Source organism: Schistocerca cancellata, chromosome 9 (assembly GCF_023864275.1).
Source record: "Schistocerca cancellata isolate TAMUIC-IGC-003103 chromosome 9, iqSchCanc2.1, whole genome shotgun sequence".
Lineage (NCBI taxonomy): Eukaryota > Metazoa > Arthropoda > Insecta > Orthoptera > Acrididae > Schistocerca > Schistocerca cancellata.
In genome coordinates, this window is record NC_064634.1 from 309397907 (window position 1) to 309417739 (window position 19833).

Here is a 19833-nt window from a genome sequence, read left to right on the forward strand (position 1 = left end):
ACTCACACTTAGTGGGATCATGAATTTTATCATACATTTTGAAGTCACTCAACTAAGCAGTAAGCAGCCGTATTGGATCATAGCTGCCATCAAACTGAAGCGGTTATGTACCAAGTCAGTGGGTGATTGGTGGTGGCAGCGGCAGTGGTGGTTGTGGTGGTGGGGGGCTAGGACACAGTCATGTGTTAAGACAAAACATTCTTTACTTTTCAAATGACCCTTGTATTTGTATAATGATCTTTCCTTCATGGAGGACCAGACATATAAAATTTTTTGAAAGATATTTCTGCCATTTCACTGTTAATTTATCATTTATTTTAGACAGTCATGATTTTGGCTTTATAAACATTCTCCAGTGCACATTGAATTATTAAAATAAGTCTGACATGTCTCCGAAATGTCATCGTCGGAAAAAAATATCTCTGATCTTATAGACCAGTTAAGGTTTCACAGGATAAGAGTACATATCCAAGATACATAATTTTGCTGATATTATTCCAACTGATGAACAGAAGTGATGAATGCAGGTCATAGAAATATATTTTCTGCTAAATATGCCATAGTGTTTGTGAATGGTTTTCACATTGCGCATAATGTCATCAGTATTACGTATCTTGGATATTTACTCTTATCGTGTAATATGACATTTGGCCTATAAGTCCAGGAAAATGTTTTTTCCAATGATGGTGTGTCACAGGCATTGTTTTAATAATGCCTGTGACTTATCTTAATAATCCAGCATGCACCTGAGAATAGCTACAAATCCGAAATCATGATTGCGTAAAAAAAGTGATTAACTAGCAGTCAAATGGCGGAAATTTCTTTAAAAAAGGAGAAGTGCTAGTATAAGTTTCTCTTGTTTATTTCCGTCATGAAATTCAAATAAATTCATTCCAGTCAGAAGAAGAAAATGAAGAGAGTGATGGCTCTGGAGAGGAGGAATCCCGTCAGGCTAAACGCAGGCGTTTGGGGGAAGAAGCCATCCTCAAAAGGAGAGAACGCAGGTTATGGGAAGAAAATAGAAACCGAATAATGTTTGAGTATACACAGTTCAGTTACTATGGTCGTTCCGTGAGTATATTGTTTCATTTTTCTACTTAAGAAGTTTATGTAGTTATACTGAAATTGACATTGATGTGTTTCATTGTCAGCTACACTTTTTGAAAGTACTCACTATATCTTATTGAAGGATTGATAGAAATGGTAATCACCTGATTACAAACAAAAATGTTGTTTGCATATTTAAATTTATTTACTCTAAACTTTGTAATAAATAGAACGAATGCTCCTGCATTCTAACATTGTAAATAGAAGGTTTTATCATAGCTTTCAATTTACTGAAATCTGTGGAAGACCAGAAAGTTGCAAGGAGTCTTATTTAGCAAGACAGAAACTCCAGTTACAGACTGTGGAGATGTTAATGGCAAAAATCGTGAGAACAACACTTAACTGTAAATTAGTGGATTATCATGAGTCAACATTCAAATGTTGATCACACTTGCGATTTCTTGTAGGTTCATCAAGAAAATGGCTTTGGTGATTAACTGGAGAACTTGATGTAATTGAGAATATCAATAAGAGCACCGTGAAATTAAATTGCTATACATGCTGGTAGCTCTTCAGGCAGTATCTGAATGGACAACTGAGCTTCCAATCTCATATCATAATCATGCACACACATTTTATCATTTGTCCTTATTTACATAAGATCTGTACAATCGGCAGTAATTGCCAGCCCTTACCAATGAGGTTACTGTTTTGTAATTATTGCTAGGAATTAAAGAACTGCAGTGGATTTCGCTACTGGTGTTATATCACCCAAAAGTCCATTAAAATTGCATGATATTAACTGTACAGTATATTAACATCATCAACAAGTTCCATGCTTGTAATCCAGTAGCTTTTAAATAATATATCCTCAGTTTCATTCATGATTTAATTGGTGGTTTGTATGTGTAAACTTTCTTACTCATAGAAAAATGGAAGTGTAAGAGATTGGCAGAGCAGGAGCTGTTTTGTATTTAGTATTTTTTTTAATTAGATTAGATTTAGTTTTCATTCCATAGACCCAAAAATGAGATGCTTCTTGTGGGTGCGGAACAAGTTAGAAAGTATAACATAAACAGCATAAACATTTGAACGTAATACCCATTACCCTGATCATTTGTCAGGATATTTATGAAATAGGTGAATACATTAAAGTAAACTGGAATTGCTAATATTGTCATAATTAGTACACTATCAGAATGAAACATAGTTATGCACTTTTAATAAATTTACTGTACACAAATTACGTAATCTTGACTGTTGTGACCAAGTGCTGTCAAAACTGCAATCTAACAGACATTTTTAATTAAGCTGGTCTAACAGTCCCCTTTAAGATATACAACTATAGAGTAAAAGGAGGTGCCTGTCAAAAAGTCTTTCAAATTCTGTTTAAATTGTGCTTTATCTGAAACCAAGTCTTTAATGGATGCAGGCAATTTATTGAAAAATTGTGTTCCTCAATACTGGACTCTTTTTTTCAGACCAAGGTGAGTGATTTTAGGTCTTTATATAGGTTTGTTCTTATTCCTAGTATTGATACTATGTATTGAGCTATTGGTTGAAAATAAAGATATATGACTGCCAACAAATATCATTAAGGAATAAAGTAACTAAGAAGTAGTGGTTAGAATACAAAGTTAGCTGTCTCCATAATGTTCTTGAATTGACGCCACAAATTAGCCTTATTACACAATTTAGCGTTCTAAAAACTTTTGCTCAGTTTGATGAGTTACCTCAGAATATGATCCCCTATGACATAATAGAATGAAAGTATGTAAGCTTTTTGTATTTATGTCTCCTACACATAACATTATTGTCACTGCAAGTACAGACTTGTTCAGGCGCTGCAGCATTTCTGTGGTATTACCTTCCCAACTGCATTTATTATCGAGTTGTAATCCTAGAAATTCAACATTGCCTACCTCTTCGATCTGCATGTCTTCATATGCCATACATGTGCTGGAAGGACATCTCGTACAGGTTCTGAACTGTATGCAGTGGGTCTTTTCAAAGTTTAATGACAGTGAATTAGCTTTAAACCATCTTTTTCAGTGAAGATTTGATTAGCAGCCATTTCTAAATCTGTACTTGACTTGTGACTTATTGCAATGTTTGTTATCATCTACAAACAAAACAAACTTAGCATTATTACTTGAGTGCTAATTGAGTCATAGTGAACCCATGCATATGTAAAAAAAAAATGAAGTCCTGTGGTACAAAAATGTGAATTTGCTTACCTAATTAAACAAATATAACTGCAGACTATTTGTGATTTTAGGAGTGGTGGTGCCAGTTTGAGAGCTGTGCAACAGCAGTTAGGTACTATTTTTATTAACAACTTAAAAATTTCAAAAGACTGATCAAAATCAAGAGTTGAACCCCCCAGTTTGCATTTACAATTCAGTAATACAATTTCTAATAACCGCAATATACAGCCATTAATAAAAGAAAATACAGGATGGCATCACTTCTATAGAAATTTACAAAATTTAATTCTCATAATACCCTGTTGTTAACCCTATAAATAAAAGAAATACCCTCAAGATCGTGGGTATATGATGTCATTTACATTTCCTTTAAAATGATCACATAACACACATTTGTGTGAGTACATTACCCATCTACCCAGATTTGTTAGTACACTGCACAGTTTTTGTCAGTCCAAGCAACTCAGATCCTTATGATTTTAAAACTCCAGTTTGGCTCTTTCAAGAAATCCCCCTCCCTCCCCCCAAAAAGTAATTACCAGAGGTTTGAGGAACCACTGTTTGAATTGGTAGGATAGCCGTAAGTTACAGTCAGTATTTTTTATGAAGTGGTTTTGGGCAATTTAACAATAGCATCATCATACACTGTGGAATTTACAGAGTGTTGGAATCTTAGAGTGACGTAAAAGAACATATTCAATTTACATTAAGATAACATACAGTCAAAGAAGTTGGGTGATTACATTACAGATCTTAGAGATGAAGTTGGTTATATAATATTAGTTTTTGTGATGTCTATGGCCATTTGCATCCAAAGATAATGGAATATTTTTTACTGACTGACTCAAAAATGATTTGAATTCACCACATGAAAAACCAATTTCATTCAGTTACCACATCATTTTTAAACTATGATAAACAACTACCATTTGTAATGAAATACTTTAAACTGCCATAGAAGATACAAATTTAAACGTCAATTGCTACTTTTATGTTTGTATATGTACACACATCATTCATGTGTTAGTCAAATTTCACTATGCTGCTATATCTGTTAAAGTAATTGTTCAAAAAATACATTAAAATGTCCTTAAAAATATATCTTTCAATGCATCTTCAAAAGGGACACTTCTGAAAATATTTTGTTAAGGATAAAATGGCAGGTAGTTAAGATTGTGTCTTAACAGACAATCGCTGGCACTTTGTCAAACAACTGGAAGAATCTATTGAAATAAATTTGTTTTGTTCATGTAATAAATTTTGTCTGTTTCTCTTCTTTTCTATGAAAATTTCCAGTTCTTCCGATAAAGGGTCTTTATCGGGCTAATTTTCATGCTATCTTGAATCTTGCCAAAAGTATGGATAGTTGTCTTCAAATGTTTACCAAATGCTGTACAATTGGTATTTAAATTGAAATTTTCTTTATTATAATCTTTATACAGTCTCCAGTTTGGCCAATGTATGTACTCTGAAAATTTTAACAGTTTTTTAATATAGTCCTGAATTACAGTACTTGGTCTTATGCACACTCTCCTTCCCGTGTCTAAGGGAATGTTTCTCCGAAATTCGACATTAACCTTTTGTCTTTGGAATTTTCTGTGTCTTTCTGATTTTCCTTCTACTGATCTGCCCGTATTGTTGTTGTTCCGTCCATTCATTGTTTTTCTTTATAGCGCAGTACAGTTTCGTCACTTCATGAGAATTGTTCCAAATACAGCTTTTTGATTGTTTGTAATTCTGAAACTTTCTTCATCAGTGAGTGGTAACTGTAACATGCTGTTTAAAGCTAAATAAAAATATACTTTTTATGTTGGGTTGTATGATTCAATTATTTCCAATAATGATTCCCAAATATGTAGGCTTTCTGCAACTGTTAATCAAGGAAATTAACACAGCTATCAGTTTCATGTGTGTCTGTGAATGTAACTTTTGGGTGCATTTGATTAAGTTTGTTAGTTATTTCATTTAAATCTTGTTTAGTGCCTCTAAATAAAATTATAGTGTCATCATCATACTAGTGATAATACAGTATTTCCTCTTTTATATCAAGGAATTTCTCAAAAAAGTTAATTTCCAAGTCAGTAAGAAATAAACCTGACAATATACTTAACAAACTATTACCCATCGCTAAGTGGTCTCCATTTGGTAAATTTTTCTGTTAAAGATAAAGTCATGAAATTGCAAGAAGTCTAACTGCTCTACAATCTCACTTACTGCTATGCTTTTATGTGTTGGTAAATTATGTTTAATTATTTCTGGTGCTTCATTAACTAGTGTATTTGTGAACAAATTTGTAATGTCCAAAGTAGACTTGTAGGACTTGTGGCTCTCCCAAAGGGTTTGATTTCAACAACCATTACTTCCCCTCCAGGTAATGCCTGCCCTGCTCTTGCCAAACATTATTTAGTCTAAATGGGACCACCCAAAAAACACAATAGCTAAAACATTAACAATAAAGACAGCTAGCAGTTATTATATATGTGCTTGGCAAAAACCACAACTGTCATTCAGTTGGCAGTGTGATTTAACATGGAGGCTACGATGGTTAGTCAATAATGAGTAGAAAAATATTTGTACAAATTATAGAAACACTACAGCTTACTACGACCACCTTTTAACAAACTTCATACGACTTCCATAACCCAATTGTTCTGCCACACAATGGGTTCCTAATGAGCTAATAACACAATAATTTATTTGACACAATTGATCTCCAGTCAAATGGAAAACGAAAAGGGCAGCTCTTGTCAAAGAAGCAAAATCTTCAGTACAAGCAAAAATGTTCAGTGATGTCTACATAATCTATTTTCATTTTTGGTAATAATTTACTTCATTTTGTACACGCTCATGTTGAAAGTTGTTTGAATGCAACAGGAGTCAATAGTATCATTAAAAGCAATCATAGTAATATTAAAATCAATCAATGTCATTCTTCTGAAAATGGGCCTTATTTTGTTATGGGGAAACAACATTGCCCCGACAAAAATTGCTTTTCAAAGTCTTGCAGCTCCATATGTAGTGTTCCACAAAATAGCATCTCTTAAATTTAAGAGGCATTTTAAGAAGCTCAGAGTACCTTTGTATAAAAAGACAATATTTTGTGATTGCAGTAGTACCAAACAAGGTGAGAGGTCCGTTTTTATATGAGAATTATAAATGCCCTCAGATGTTGCCAATTTGCAGCTGGCAATAACATACCAGTAGTCTGCCAACAAAAGCAGCAAAGGGTTCACTAATTTCTCTCTATCAGAGGCAATGTACATGGTTTTAGATTTATGTACACAGTAATGTGTTATAGGTCTGAAGGGGTTAATCTCGTAATATGTGATGTTAACCTAAAAAACTCTGCACCATTTGACCAAGAACATTTTATGGGTAATATATATGCAGAATTTGTTTCTTAAATATGTCCAATTAAACAATGGTAATAAAGTGAAACTTTTAAAGTATTATCTCAAAACATGTCTTTTCCATCACAAATATTCAGTCTGTTGTAACTCACTCAGGTTAAGAGATGGAATTAAATTTTCTATTTTTTTTTTAATTTTTTTTTATTGTCTGTAATTTAATGCTGAATCTAAAAAACAATAACTCAAAATCCAGAATTATTGAAAAGAAGTCATTTTGCACTTTGTGTTTCACATTTAATGCAAGTGGAACCGAGCCGATACCAACCCAAGGTAATATGCAGGCTGCAAATCCAGTTGAGTCCAAATTCTCATCAGTTGAGGCACATGGCACAAAATCCTCACATCAGCATTGTGATGGTAGGCGATTTTTCATGCTGGTGGCTCGACAGGGAAGACCATGCTTGGAAAGCTGCACTGCCTGAAGTGAGCCACAGTGTGTCCCCACCAGCTGTAACCAGTGTTTGTACTTTCTGGTGACACTCAGTGGATGTGCTGGAGCCATCCAGTGGGTGTTCCAACAGCTCAGTGACATGATTGAATTGAACCATAATGCTATTTAAAGTCACCCATCACCCATCAACTGTGTATGTTCTTGACTGATTGGAAAATAAAATATCAGCAGAGTGGTGGTTTCCCTCACTAATTCTCACTAGGATGTGGCATACATGAGTGTGAATGCTTGGAGTGAGAATGCTGTGATCATACAGGGCACCATGGGAAGTAGTGTGGTTTCAAAGGTTGGCACACCATGCTGCCACTGTGGTAATAGTAAGCCTGCATCAGTAATCTGGTGTTGGTGCTAGTATTCTGAACAGGAGACAGAAATTCGTTAACCAGATTTGGCTATATACATATTGCTGCAGGATAGTAGTAGTAGTAGTAGTAGTAGTAGTAGTAGTAGTAAGCATCATCATCATCATCATCATTTCTTGCTCTCTCAAATCTGAAATGCTCTGTTATTCCAGGTATGCAATCTGCTTTCCGTACTTGGTTTTCACTTTGTAAAAAAGCCTATAATATAAGTATCATAAAGTTTTCGGTGATGTTTGAAATAATGCATGCAACACCAAATCTTTCATTAACTTGCCACTATATTGAGTAAAACATTATAAAATTATGAATGTGCTTCTGACTTGCATCCACTCAGTATGACTGCTACTGGAACAAGAAGGCACAAATGTTATTTTTTGTTTCCTTTCTGCAATTGGTGACTAATAAAAATGAGTCGGCAGCAGATTATATTTTTTCAGCATCAAAAGAATCGTGAACGAAAAACTAATACTACAAATGCAACAACATAGCCATGAATCCAAATACTTAGTGTTATGTCACAAGTGTATGTCACAGACAGGGGAGGTGTGAGATATTAGAACATTATACACTCCTGGAAATGGAAAAAAGAACACATTGACACCGGTGTGTCAGACCCACCATACTTGCTCCGGACACTGCGAGAGGGCTGAACAAGCAGTGATCACACGCACGGCACAGCGGACACACCAGGAACCGCGGTGTTGGCCGTCAAATGGCGCTAGCTGCGCAGCATTTGTGCACCGCCGCCGTCAGTGTCAGCCAGTTTGCCGTGGCATACGGAGCTCCATCGCAGTCTTTAACACTGGTAGCATGCCGCGACAGCGTGGACGTGAACCGTATGTGCAGTTGACGGACTTTGAGCGAGGGCGTATAGTGGGCATGCGGGAGGCCGGGTAGACGTACCGCCGAATTGCTCAACACGTGGGGCGTGAGGTCTCCACAGTACATCGATGTTGTCGCCAGTGGTCGGCGGAAGGTGCACGTGCCCGTCGACCTGGGACCGGACCGCAGCAACGCACGGATGCACGCCAAGACTGTAGGATCCTACGCAGTGCCGTAGGGGACCGCACCGCCACTTCCCAGCAAATTAGGGACACTGTTGCTCCTGGGGTATCGGCGAGGACCATTCGCAACCGTCTCCATGAAGCTGGGCTACGGTCCCGCACACCGTTAGGCCGTCTTCCGCTCACGCCCCAACATCGTGCAGCCCGCCTCCAGTGGTGTCGCGACAGGCGTGAATGGAGGGACGAATGGAGACGTGTCGTCTTCAGCGATGAGCGTCGCTTCTGCCTTGGTGCCAATGATGGTCGTATGCGTGTTTGGCGCCGTGCAGGTGAGCGCCACAATCAGGACTGCATACGACCGAGGCACACAGGGCCATCACCCGGCATCATGGTGTGGGGAGCAATCTCCTACATTGGCCGTACACCACTGGTGATCGTCGAGGGGACACTGAATAGTGCACGGTACATCCAAACTGTCATCAAACCCATCGTTCTACCATTCCTAGACCGGCAAGGGAACTTGCTGTTCCAACAGGACAATGCACGTCCGCATGTATCCCGTGCCACCCAATGTGCTCTAGAAGGTGTAAGTCAACTACCCTGGCCAGCAAGATCTCCGGATCTGTCCCCCATTGAGCATGTTTGGGACTGGATGAAGCGTCGTCTCACGCGGTCTGCACGTCCAGCACGAACGCTGGTCCAACTGAGGCGCCAGGTGGAAATGGCATGGCAAGCCGTTCCACAGGACTACATCCAGCATCTCTACGATCGTCTCCGTGGGAGAATAGCAGCCTGCATTGCTGCGAAAGGTGGATATACACTGTACTAGTGCCGACATTGTGCATGCTCTGTTGCCTGTGTCTATGTGCCTGTGGTTCTGTCAGTGTGATCATGTGATGTATCTGACCCCAGGAATGTGTCAATAAAGTTTCCCCTTCCTGGGACAATGAATTCAAGGTGTTCTTATTTCAATTTCCAGGAGTGTATAATTGTGACAGCATTTTGTCAATAATTGAAAAAATTGATTGTTGTAAAATTGCCTCTGCATCGCCGGCTGCTGCATTGCAGTGACTTTCCAGTCTGCACTCAAAACAAAAAAAGTTATTGTCAGAGGTCTCTCACCATTGAGCATTTTGTTGATTCTTTGACTGGCTCTAAAAATGTTACTAGTTTAATGACAGTGGTGTTTTCATAACCATTATTTTTTTCAGACCAACTTCATCATCAAGTGTAAGGTGTGTCCAAATGAAAATTAGGCTGTAGTTATATGTAAAGACATTTTAAAAACAGTATCATAATTACAGTTTACTTGGAACAGTACAACAGTACATAATTGCTGCTGATGTTGATACACTGATCCCAGCTTGTCAGTAGGGACTGGATGACTCCAGCAAAGAAACTCCAGATTCAGTTTTCCACTGTGTCCTGTACTTTCTCATCATAGATGAACCTCTGAGCTTTCAGAAATTTTTTTTTAGGGGCCGAAGAAATGCGAGTCAGAAGGGGAGTTACGAGGGCTGTAAGGAGGATATTCCAGGACCTCCCATTGAAATTTTTGGAGGTGCTGTAGGATCTTTCTACAAACACGACCTAGTGTCATGGAGAAGCGCTATGCCATTTGAGAGCTTGCCCGTGCGCTTGTTCTTGATGGCCTATTTCAGTCTTAGCAGTGTATTGCAATACCTTTGATCATTAACTGTTGCACTCTGTGATAGCCAGATGGATAAAGGTCTTTCTACATTGAAAAAGAAAGTGATCATCATATGTGCAGCCATTGCAGCTGATTGGGCTGGTTTTGAACAAAGGGAGACGAGATGCCACCGTTCCATGTTCATCAATTTGAAAGCAGGGTTGAAGAAGTGGCACAACATTTCATCACATGCCACAGTCGCAGCAGTGAAATCCGTTCCTTGCTCCACATATCTCAACAGATGATTTAGGCAAACACCATCCTCACCCTATTCTGATTCTCCGAGAGATGCTTGGGCACCGTCTGTGCACAAACTTTCCCATAATGAAACTTCTCATGGATTATGTGATGCACAGTTTCTTTGCTTATCAACAGTTAAACAACATATATGGTCATCGAACAAATCGACCGTATGAGCTATTGTACATCTGAAATCTTGGCACTGGTGGCGCCAATGTACAATTTTCCAGGGCATGGCATGTCCCTGATGCCCCCAGGGGACTCACAATGGCAGCAGGTGACCCTGAGGCGTAGACTGCCTACATGAGTGTTGCATTTCCTGGCTGACCTACGTCAACTGTTAAGCTTTACACCTGCTTTCTACATTGCCCTCCAGGAAACCTGGTTCCCGGCAATGCGGACCCCTGCCCTTTGCGATTACAGGGGATATTACAAGAACTGTAGCGAATATAATAGAGTGTCAGATGGAGTTGTGTTTATGTCCTGAGCTCGGTAAGTAGTGAAACTGTGCCCCTCCAAACTCCTCTTGAAGCTGTGGCTGTCAAGATACAGACGACGCAGGAAATGCGGTAACCCTGAACATATTGGCTGCACTGATTGATCAACTCCCTAAACCTTTTCTACTTTTGGGAGATTTTAATGTCCGTAACCTCTTGTGGGGTAGCACCATGCTTACTGGCTGTGTCAGAGATGTCGAAAATTTACTGCCCCAACTCGACCTCTGCCTCTTAAATACTGGGGCCACCACACATTTCAGTGTGGCTCGTGGCAGTTATTTGGCCGTTGATTTATCAATTTGTAGCCCGGGACTTCTCCCATCTATCCACTGGAGAGCACATGACGACCTGTGTGGTAGTGACGACATCCCCATCTTCCTGTCACTCCCCTGGTGTCATGCCCAAGGACACCTACCCATATTGGCCTTAAACAAGGCAGACTGGATAGCCTTCACCTCTGCTGTCACCATTGAATCTCCCCCACTTGGTGCCATCAACATTGTGATTGAGCAGGTCACTACAACTATAATTTCTGCAGCTGAAAACATGATCCCTCGTTCTCTAGAGTGCCCCAGGTGAAAGACAGTCCCTTGGTTGTCGCCTGAAGTCGCTTCCCTTGGTGGCTGCTGGAAGTCACTGAGGAAATTAAAGAGTGTCAGCGAGCTCTACAGCGACATAAGCGGCACCATTCTCTAGAGCAACTAATAGCCTTTAAGCGGGTCCGTGCCCACATTCGCCTGCTTATAAAATGACGGAAGCAAGAGTGTTGGGAGAGGTACGTGTTGATCACTGGGTGCCATATGTCACCTTCCCAAGTCTGGACGAAGATCAGATGTCTTTTTGGGTACCAGACCCCAACAGGTGTCCCTGGTGTTAACATCAACGGCATGCTCCCTACTGACACAAACATAATTGCCGAGCACTTTGCTGAGCATTATACTCAGGCCTCTGCATCTGAAAACTACTCCCCACCCTTTTGTACCCTCAAATGGCGGAAGGAAAGGAAAGTCCTCTCGTTCACTACATGCCACAGTGAACCCTATAATGACCAATTTACAGAGGGGGAGCTCCTCAGCGCTCTTGCACATTGCCCCAACACAGCTCCTGGACTGGACTGAATGCAGAGTCAGATGATTAAACATCTCTCATCTGACTACAAGCAATATCTCCTCATCTTCAACCGGATGTGGCATGATGGCATCTTTCCATTGCAGTAGCAGTAGAGCACCATCATTCCGGTGCTCAAACCAGGTAAAAATCCGCTTGATATGGATAGCTATCGGCCCATCAGCCTCAGCAATGTCCTCTGTAAGCTGCTGGAATGTTTGGTGTGTCAACGGTTGTATTGGGTCCTGGAGTCAGGTGGCCTACTAGTTCCATGTTGGGGCGGCTTCCGCCAGGGTCGCTCTACCGCTGTAATCTTGTGTCCCTCAAGTCTGCCATCTGAACAGCCTTTTCCAGATGTCAACACCTGGTTGCCGTCTTTATGTAAAGCATACAACACGACCTGGCAACATCATATTCTTGCCACATTGTATGAGTGGGGTCTCCGGGTCCCACTCCCGATTTTTATCCAAAACTTCCTGTTGCTCCGTACTTTCTGTGTCCAAGTTGTTGCCTCCCATAATTCACCCCCCCCCCCCCCCCCACCTCTCATATTTAGGTATTGAGCATACCTCTATTTTTAGTGGACATTAACGGCCTAGCAGCAGCTGTAGGGCCGTGGGTCTCCCTTTCTCTGTATGTGGGTGACTTTTGCATTTTGTATTGCTCCTGTAGTACTGATGTTGCTGAGCGGTGCCTATAGGGAGCCATTCACAAGGTGCATTCATGGTCTCTAGCCCACGTATTCTAGTTTTCAGCCGTGAAGTCGTGTGTCATGCACTTCTGTCGGCATCATACCGTTCATCCAGAAACCGAACATTGTGTTAATGATGATCTACTCACTGTAGTGGAGACGTATCGATTCTTAGGACTGGTTTTCGATGCCCAATTGACTTGGCTACCTCACCTTCGTCAGCTTAAACGGGAGTGCTGGCAGTACCTCAATGCTCTTCACTGCCTGAGCAACACCAACTGGGGTGCAGATCGCTCTACACTGCTGCAGCTCTACAGAGTCCTGGTTCAATCCCGCCTTGACTATGGGAGTCTTGTTTATGGTTCGGCGGCACCCTCAGCGTTGTGTTTAGTCGACCTAGTGCACCACTGTGGCGTTCGCCTAGTGACGGGAGCTTTTAGAACAAGTCTAATGACCAGTGTCCTGGTCCCTCCATTTGGATCCGACGTGCACAACTGCTCGCCAGTTATGTTGCACACATTTGTAGTTTTCCTGAGCGTCCAAGTTACCATCTCCTTTTCCCATCCGTGGCAGTTCATCTCCCGCATAGGCGGCCCAGGTCAGGGTTCACAATTGCGATTTGCGTGCAATCCCTTCTCTCTGAACTGGAGTCCTTCCCTTTACCACCTCTACTTGAGGTCCGTTCACGTACATCACCATGGTGTACACGTCAGCCGAAGCTTCGTCTGGATCTTTTGCATGGCCCTAAGGACTCCTTTAATCCCACTGCTCTCTGCTGTCACTTCCTCTCGATTATTGCTGTGTTCCGGGGCTCTGAAGTTGTTTTCAGCGACAGCTCAATGACTGATGGTAATGTTGGCTTTGCCTATGTCCACAGAGGCCATATTGAACAGAATTCCTTGCCCGCTGGCTGCAGTCTATTCACTGCAGAGCTTGTGGCCATATCTTGTGCACTTCAGTACATCCATTCCTGTTCTGGTGAGTCGTTTCTTCTGTGTTCTGACTCCCAGAGCAGCTTACGGGCTATCGACCAGTGCTATGCTCGCCATCCTTTGGTAGCGACCATCCAGGAGTCCATCTCTGTCCTGGAATTGTCCAGTGTTGCTGGCGGGCTGGCCAAACAGGCTATGCAGAAACTGCTCCATGAAATGGGCATCTCTGAAACTGCCCTGCTTTCTGTCTTACGCAGCAAGGTTTTTGGCTTTGGGAGATGGCGTGGCATAACAGTATGCAAAACAAACTGCGTGTCATTAAGGAGACTGCAGATGTGTGGAAGTCTTCCGTGCGGGCTTCTCGCAGGGAATCAGTTGTCCTTTATCAGCTCCGCATTGGCCATATGTGGCTCACATATGGTTACCTCCTCTGTCGCAAGGACCCACCTCAGCGTCACTGTGGCTCCCAAATGACAGTCATCCACCTCTTGCTGGACTACCCACTTTTAGCCGCTCTGCGGCGGACTTTTAACTTTACCAGCATCCTACCTTCGGTGTTGGGTGACAATGCCTCAACAGCAGCTTTAGTTTTACGTTCAACAGCAGCTTTAGTTTTATGTTTTATTCATGAGGGTAGGTTTTATCATTGGATCTGAGTTTTAACACATGTCCTTTGTCCCTTTCCTCCACCCTAGTGCTTTAAGGGTGGAGATTTTAATGTGTTGCAGAGTGGCTGGCTTCTCCTTTTTTATTCTCATGGTCAGCCAGCCATGGTAATCTGCTTTCTTGTTTCTAATCTCTTCTCCCTGTTTCTTGTGTCTCTCTGTGGTTTTATTGTCCTGCTTTGTCCATTTGTAGTGTTTGTTTTCCTTCTGTCGTTCTTCTGGTACTTCCTCTCTCCTGTTATTGTGCTGTACGTCTTCTTTGTTTTCTTCTTTTCCTTGGGTAGCTGTCCTACTGGAAACAAGGGACCTATGACCTCGCAGAGTTTGATCTCCCCCCCCCTTTTTTAATCCAACCAACCAACTCGCGCTTCTTTCATGAGTTAGAGCATGGTGCACGTGGAGCCCTGAGATATTGCATTTCCTTCACCGTGCCCCTCCTTCCCAATCCTTGCTCCTTACCAGCATCCCCCTCCTTCCCCTCTCTCGGCATTATTATTTATGTCTTCCTGGTTATCCACTTAGTTCCCTGTATTGCTTGCAGTTTTGTTCCTCAAGCCTGTTGTCTTTCATCCTTTTTGTTATTTTGGTCCTTGCTTCGGGTTTGATCTCCACTTCTAAATTTTCTGTTTTTAGAGTGAGCCATTTGGGGAAGAACTCCCTCCTACCATCTACGGTGTGGATTCCTTTCTCCCCCTTCCTTTCCCTCTTCCTTCCCCCCAGTGACCCCCCTCCACCCTGCTAGGCCATCAGCACGTGTATCCAGTCATTGTGGTGGGGCTGTTATGTCCTATCTAGCTGAGCCCCCTTACACACAGAGATCACACTACTAATATCTGAGGCCGGAAGCCTACTACCAACTCGGCCACGAGACGCATCACTTGTGCGCCCCAAGGTTGCTCGCTCTCTTTTGGTTCCAGATCTTGCAGAAGCCTGCCCTCCCTCTGTCCCCTGCCCTACTCCACATTTGAAGAGAAGAAGAAGAAGAAAATGTAAGTCCCAGGACAAGGCCCACCTGGTGCCCCCAGAGGTGCTATCCCCCCACCCCCCACCCCGCAACCTGAGTCTGCTGTCTTATTTATGGAAGTCACCCCATCCTTGTTGGTGATGACCACTAAACGATTGACATGACCTCCACTCGGCTCCATATTGTCTAACCTGGATTCTCTCCACACGATAATGCAGTGAAATTGCAACAGACATTAGTGACACCTACTGGAGGTTCAATACCTTGTTTCCTCTTACTCTGCATTCTTTCTTGCTCTTCAAGAAACACACTTCCGTGGTGACCACTCTCCAACATTTCGTTGTTATTGGGCGTTCTGTCGAAACCGTGCCATCCCCGGGATAGCGTGTCAGGGGATCCGCATTTTGGTTCACACCAGTGTCTTTGGTGACTGGATCCCCCTTTGTATCAAACTGGAAGCAATAGTGGTTAGAGTAGAAACAACCCCAGCAATCAATGTTTGCAACATCTACCTCTCTCCAGGTAGGCCACTTCCTTACGTTGAAATGTCCACCTTAATACAGCAACTCCCATCCCCGTATCTCCTCCTTGGGGACTTCAATGCACACCACCCCCTGTGGGGGAGTGCCACTTCAAGGGGTCTTCTAATTGACCAAATTATTACAGACTTTGATTTGTGTCCCCTTGAGTGCCTTTCATGGCACCCTTACTGCTATCAATCTCACAATCTCCTCCCCTGCTCTCGGGGCTTCCCTGCTTTGGTCACCCCATGATGACCTTTGTGACAGTGACCACTTTCTGGTGATTCCATCGTTCTCCTGCTGCCATCAGGCAGACGGGCTCCCATGTTGGGCATTCACAGGGCCAATTAGTCTTTACGTGTGTCTGCTGTGCACTTCAACATCTCCGTTTTGAATTGCATCGATGCAGTCATGCAGGGCGTCTCTGCCAATAATCTTCATGCTGTTGACTCTGCTATCCCCCTATCCACAGCTCCCCCTCATCAGAGACCAGTACTGTGGTGGACCAAGGATGTAGCAGTCGCTATCCAGAACTGCCGATGGGCGCTGCAGTGATTTAAATGACACTCTTCACATGCCAACCTTATCCCTTTTAAGCGTCTGTGTCCTAAGGCTTGCTGCCTTATTAAACAGAGTAAAAAGGAATGCAGGGAGCAGTATGTTTCCTCCATGGAGATGTAAGCCTCTTCAGCGCAGGTTTGGTCCAAACTCTGTAGCCTTCTGGGCTGCCAGCGACAATCAACTGTTCAGGGTCTTACTCTCCAGGGTGTTATTCTCCAGAGTGCTCTGTGTACTGATCCATCAGTCCTTGCAGAACACCTCGCAACACACTTTGAGACAGCAGCGGCATCTTCTTCCTATACTGGTCCCTTTCTCCAGCAGAAACGTGAGTTGAACAGAATCCCTCAGTTTCAACCCCCACCAAGGTGAATTGTATAATGAACCTTTCACTGAATGGGAATTCTTGTAGGCCCTTACTTCTTTACATGGTATGACCCCAGCCCCAGATTCCATTCACAACCAGATGATCCAACACTTGGACGTTACCCAGAGGCAACATTTCTTAGGGTGTTCAACCACATATGGCTTATGAGTGCATGGCTTATGGGTGCCTTCCCCTTGCAATGGCAAGACAGTATAGTTATCCTCGTCCTTAAGCTGAGAAGAACCCAACGTCTCTCAAGAGCTACTGCCCAATTATCCTGGCCAATGTGCTTTGTAAACTGCTCGAAAGGATGGTAAATTGCTCTGATTATATCAGGTACTTGAATCTTGGGGCTTTTTGTCCCCGAATCATTATGGCTTCCAGGAAAGACTATCTCCAACAGACCATTTACTCAGGTTGGAAGCAGCAATCCGATCGGCTTTTACTCACCGCCAGCACCTTGTTGCGGTTTTCTTTGACCTACGTAAGGCATATGAGACAGTTTGGTCCCTTCACATTTTAGTTAACCTCCATGACTGGGGCTTTTGCAGCCCTCTCCCTATTTTTATATGTGAGTTTTTATCCCAAAAGTTCTTCTGGGTTCGAGTTGGCACTTCACTCAGCACCCCTTGGATCCAGGAGAGTGGTAGCCCACAGGATTCTGAGTTGAGTGTCACACTCTTCCTCATAGCCATCAGTGGGCTTGTGACCTCCTTTGGGCCTCTGGGTATCCCAGTGTTGTATGTTGACGATTTTTGCATCTGGTGCAGCTCCCATTCAATAGCATCAGCTGAGTGCCAGCTCCAAGGCACCATCTGACAGGCCTCTACATGAGCACTCTCCCATGGCTTCCAGTTTTCTCCCTCCAAAATGCAGTTTATGAATTTGTGCTGTTGGTCCACACTACACTCCAATCCGGAACTTGCCTAGATATTGTTGCATAGACCCATTTATTGGGCCTTATTTTTGATAAAAAGCTGACGTGGCTGCCTCATATTTGCCGCCTGAAGACTGCCTTCTTGCAGAAGCTTAACACTCTTGGGGTGCAGATCGTGCTACTCTTCTCCTTCTTTACTGTGCTCTGGTTTTGTGCAAACAAGATTATGGTAGTCAGGTTTATGGCACAGCAGCTCCTTCCACACTGAAAATACTTTACTCTGTTCACCATTGTGGGATGCATCTGGCTATTGGTGCCTTTCGCACTACTCCCATCGACAGTCTGCTCCCAGAAGTGGGGAGCCAACTCCTGGTTTCTTACGCAATTGCCACATGCCGATTCCCTGACCATCCCGTCTACCCTCTCCTCTTTGCAAATGACGGATGTCCCTCCTGATACCCACCTCAGGTGGTATTGCCAGTTGACATGTGTCTAACTTCCCTCTGTTGGGATCTTCATTTCAACTTGTTAGAATGTGCCCCGTATACTTCCTCCTCCCCCGCCCTCCCCATTGGATGGTGCCTTGACCATGGATTAGGACTGACCTATTCCGGGATCCAAAGGTCTCTGTCACCCCTATGGTCTTTCGGCGTGTTGTATGTTCCATTCTTGCAGCGTTCCAGGGTCCTACCATCTTCTACACTGATGGTTCTAAGACAATAGATAAGACGGGATACACTTTCACATCTCCTATTGGCTTAGAACTCCAATTATTGCTGCGGTCATGTAGTAGTGTGTTCACAGCAGAGTTGCTGGCTATTAACAGGCCACTTTGTTACGCAGGCCTCCCTTCACAGTGTTTTAACATGTATGACTCAGGCTATAGATCGATGCTACTCTCGTCACCCTTTGGTCTCTGCTATCCATGACCTTCTCTCTGCCCTTGGCCAAGCCACCTGCTCAGTTGTCTTTCTCTGGACCCCAAGTCATGTGGGCATCCCAGGGAATGAACTGGCTGACAGTTTGGTGAGAGAAGTAGATCCCCCCCAACTCCCTTCCATGGTTCCAGCTGCAGAGAATGAGAGAATGTGGATCTTTATCAAATCTGTCTCTGCTCAAAAGTGGAATGATACCTGGTGAACTGCTGCCCTCAGTGATAAACTCCACACAATCAAGACAACTACTGTCTTATGCCATTTATACATTTTCGTACCATGCTCACCTATTGTTATGTCTTGCGTGATGAGCCACTCCCACAATGTGGCTGTGGAGCTGGACTGACAGTATTGCATAGATTGGTGGAATGTGCCCTTCTTTTGGCCCTTCGTATTAAGTATAGTCTTCCAGATTCTTAATCGTTAACATTAGCAGACAATTCATGGATGGTTGAACCGGTCGTCAGTTTTCTCCATGAAAGTTGTTGTTATTTTCTGATATAGGGTTTTTCTTTACTCCTGGAGCAGGGGCAGTGTGGTTGTGGTTGGGGCTCTCTTCATGTTGTCTCGGTCTGGGAACCATGACCACTTCCCCATGCGAAGACCACTCTTTTATCTGTCTGTTTTTCCAGTGTGGTTTCAGTTGCCTGAGACTGCAGTCATGTGTGTGTGTGTGTGTGTGTGTGTGTGTGTGTGTGTGTGTGTGTGTGTGTGTGTCTATTGTAGACGAAGGCCAATGGCTGAAAGCTTTAATTGTGAGACTCTTTTTGTTGTGCCTATCTACAACTCAGCATCTCCACTATATGGTGAGTAGCTACTTTCATTCTCATAATATTGTTACATTCCATCCTGGGTTTTCTGTTGTTTGATTTTTGTTTTTTCCATTTTTTTAGGTTTGGTCTACCCTTTGATGCCTAGTAGTGTGTGTGTGTGTGTGTGTGTGTGTGTGTGTGTGTGTGTGTGTGTGTGTGTGTTTTAACTTGCTCGTTTTATAGTTTGAACCCTCCAGCTGGATCTGTCTACTTTTAGCAGACCCTCTCTCTTCTGGAGTACCTTTGGAACAGCAGTACTGATGAACTCACCATTTAGTCCCATAACCCCCCACTGCCACCCCCTCCCCTCAGCTAATCAATCAATTATGTTCTTGATGTTTACACATCGTGCCTCATAATGCTGACACCACCAGAATGTTGTGCACCATGGGAGACATTGCTCACCATACATGTCACTCATCGTGCGATAAATTTGTGAAGCATGCTCACTTTTCACACAAAGAAACTGGATAACCACTATTTATGCTGATTGAGG

At 42.8% G+C, this 19833-nt stretch overlaps 1 protein-coding gene across 1 annotated transcript in view; it reads left to right on the forward strand.

The window, feature by feature from the left end:
* LOC126100767 (cell division control protein 45 homolog) overlaps positions 1–19833 on the forward strand; it is a 145424-nt gene that overhangs the window by 29157 nt on the left and 96434 nt on the right. Inside the window, exon 5 of the mRNA XM_049911387.1 lies at positions 898–1071. Within this exon, the coding sequence (XP_049767344.1) occupies positions 898–1071 (174 nt within the window). The remainder of the gene's footprint in view (positions 1–897; positions 1072–19833) is intronic.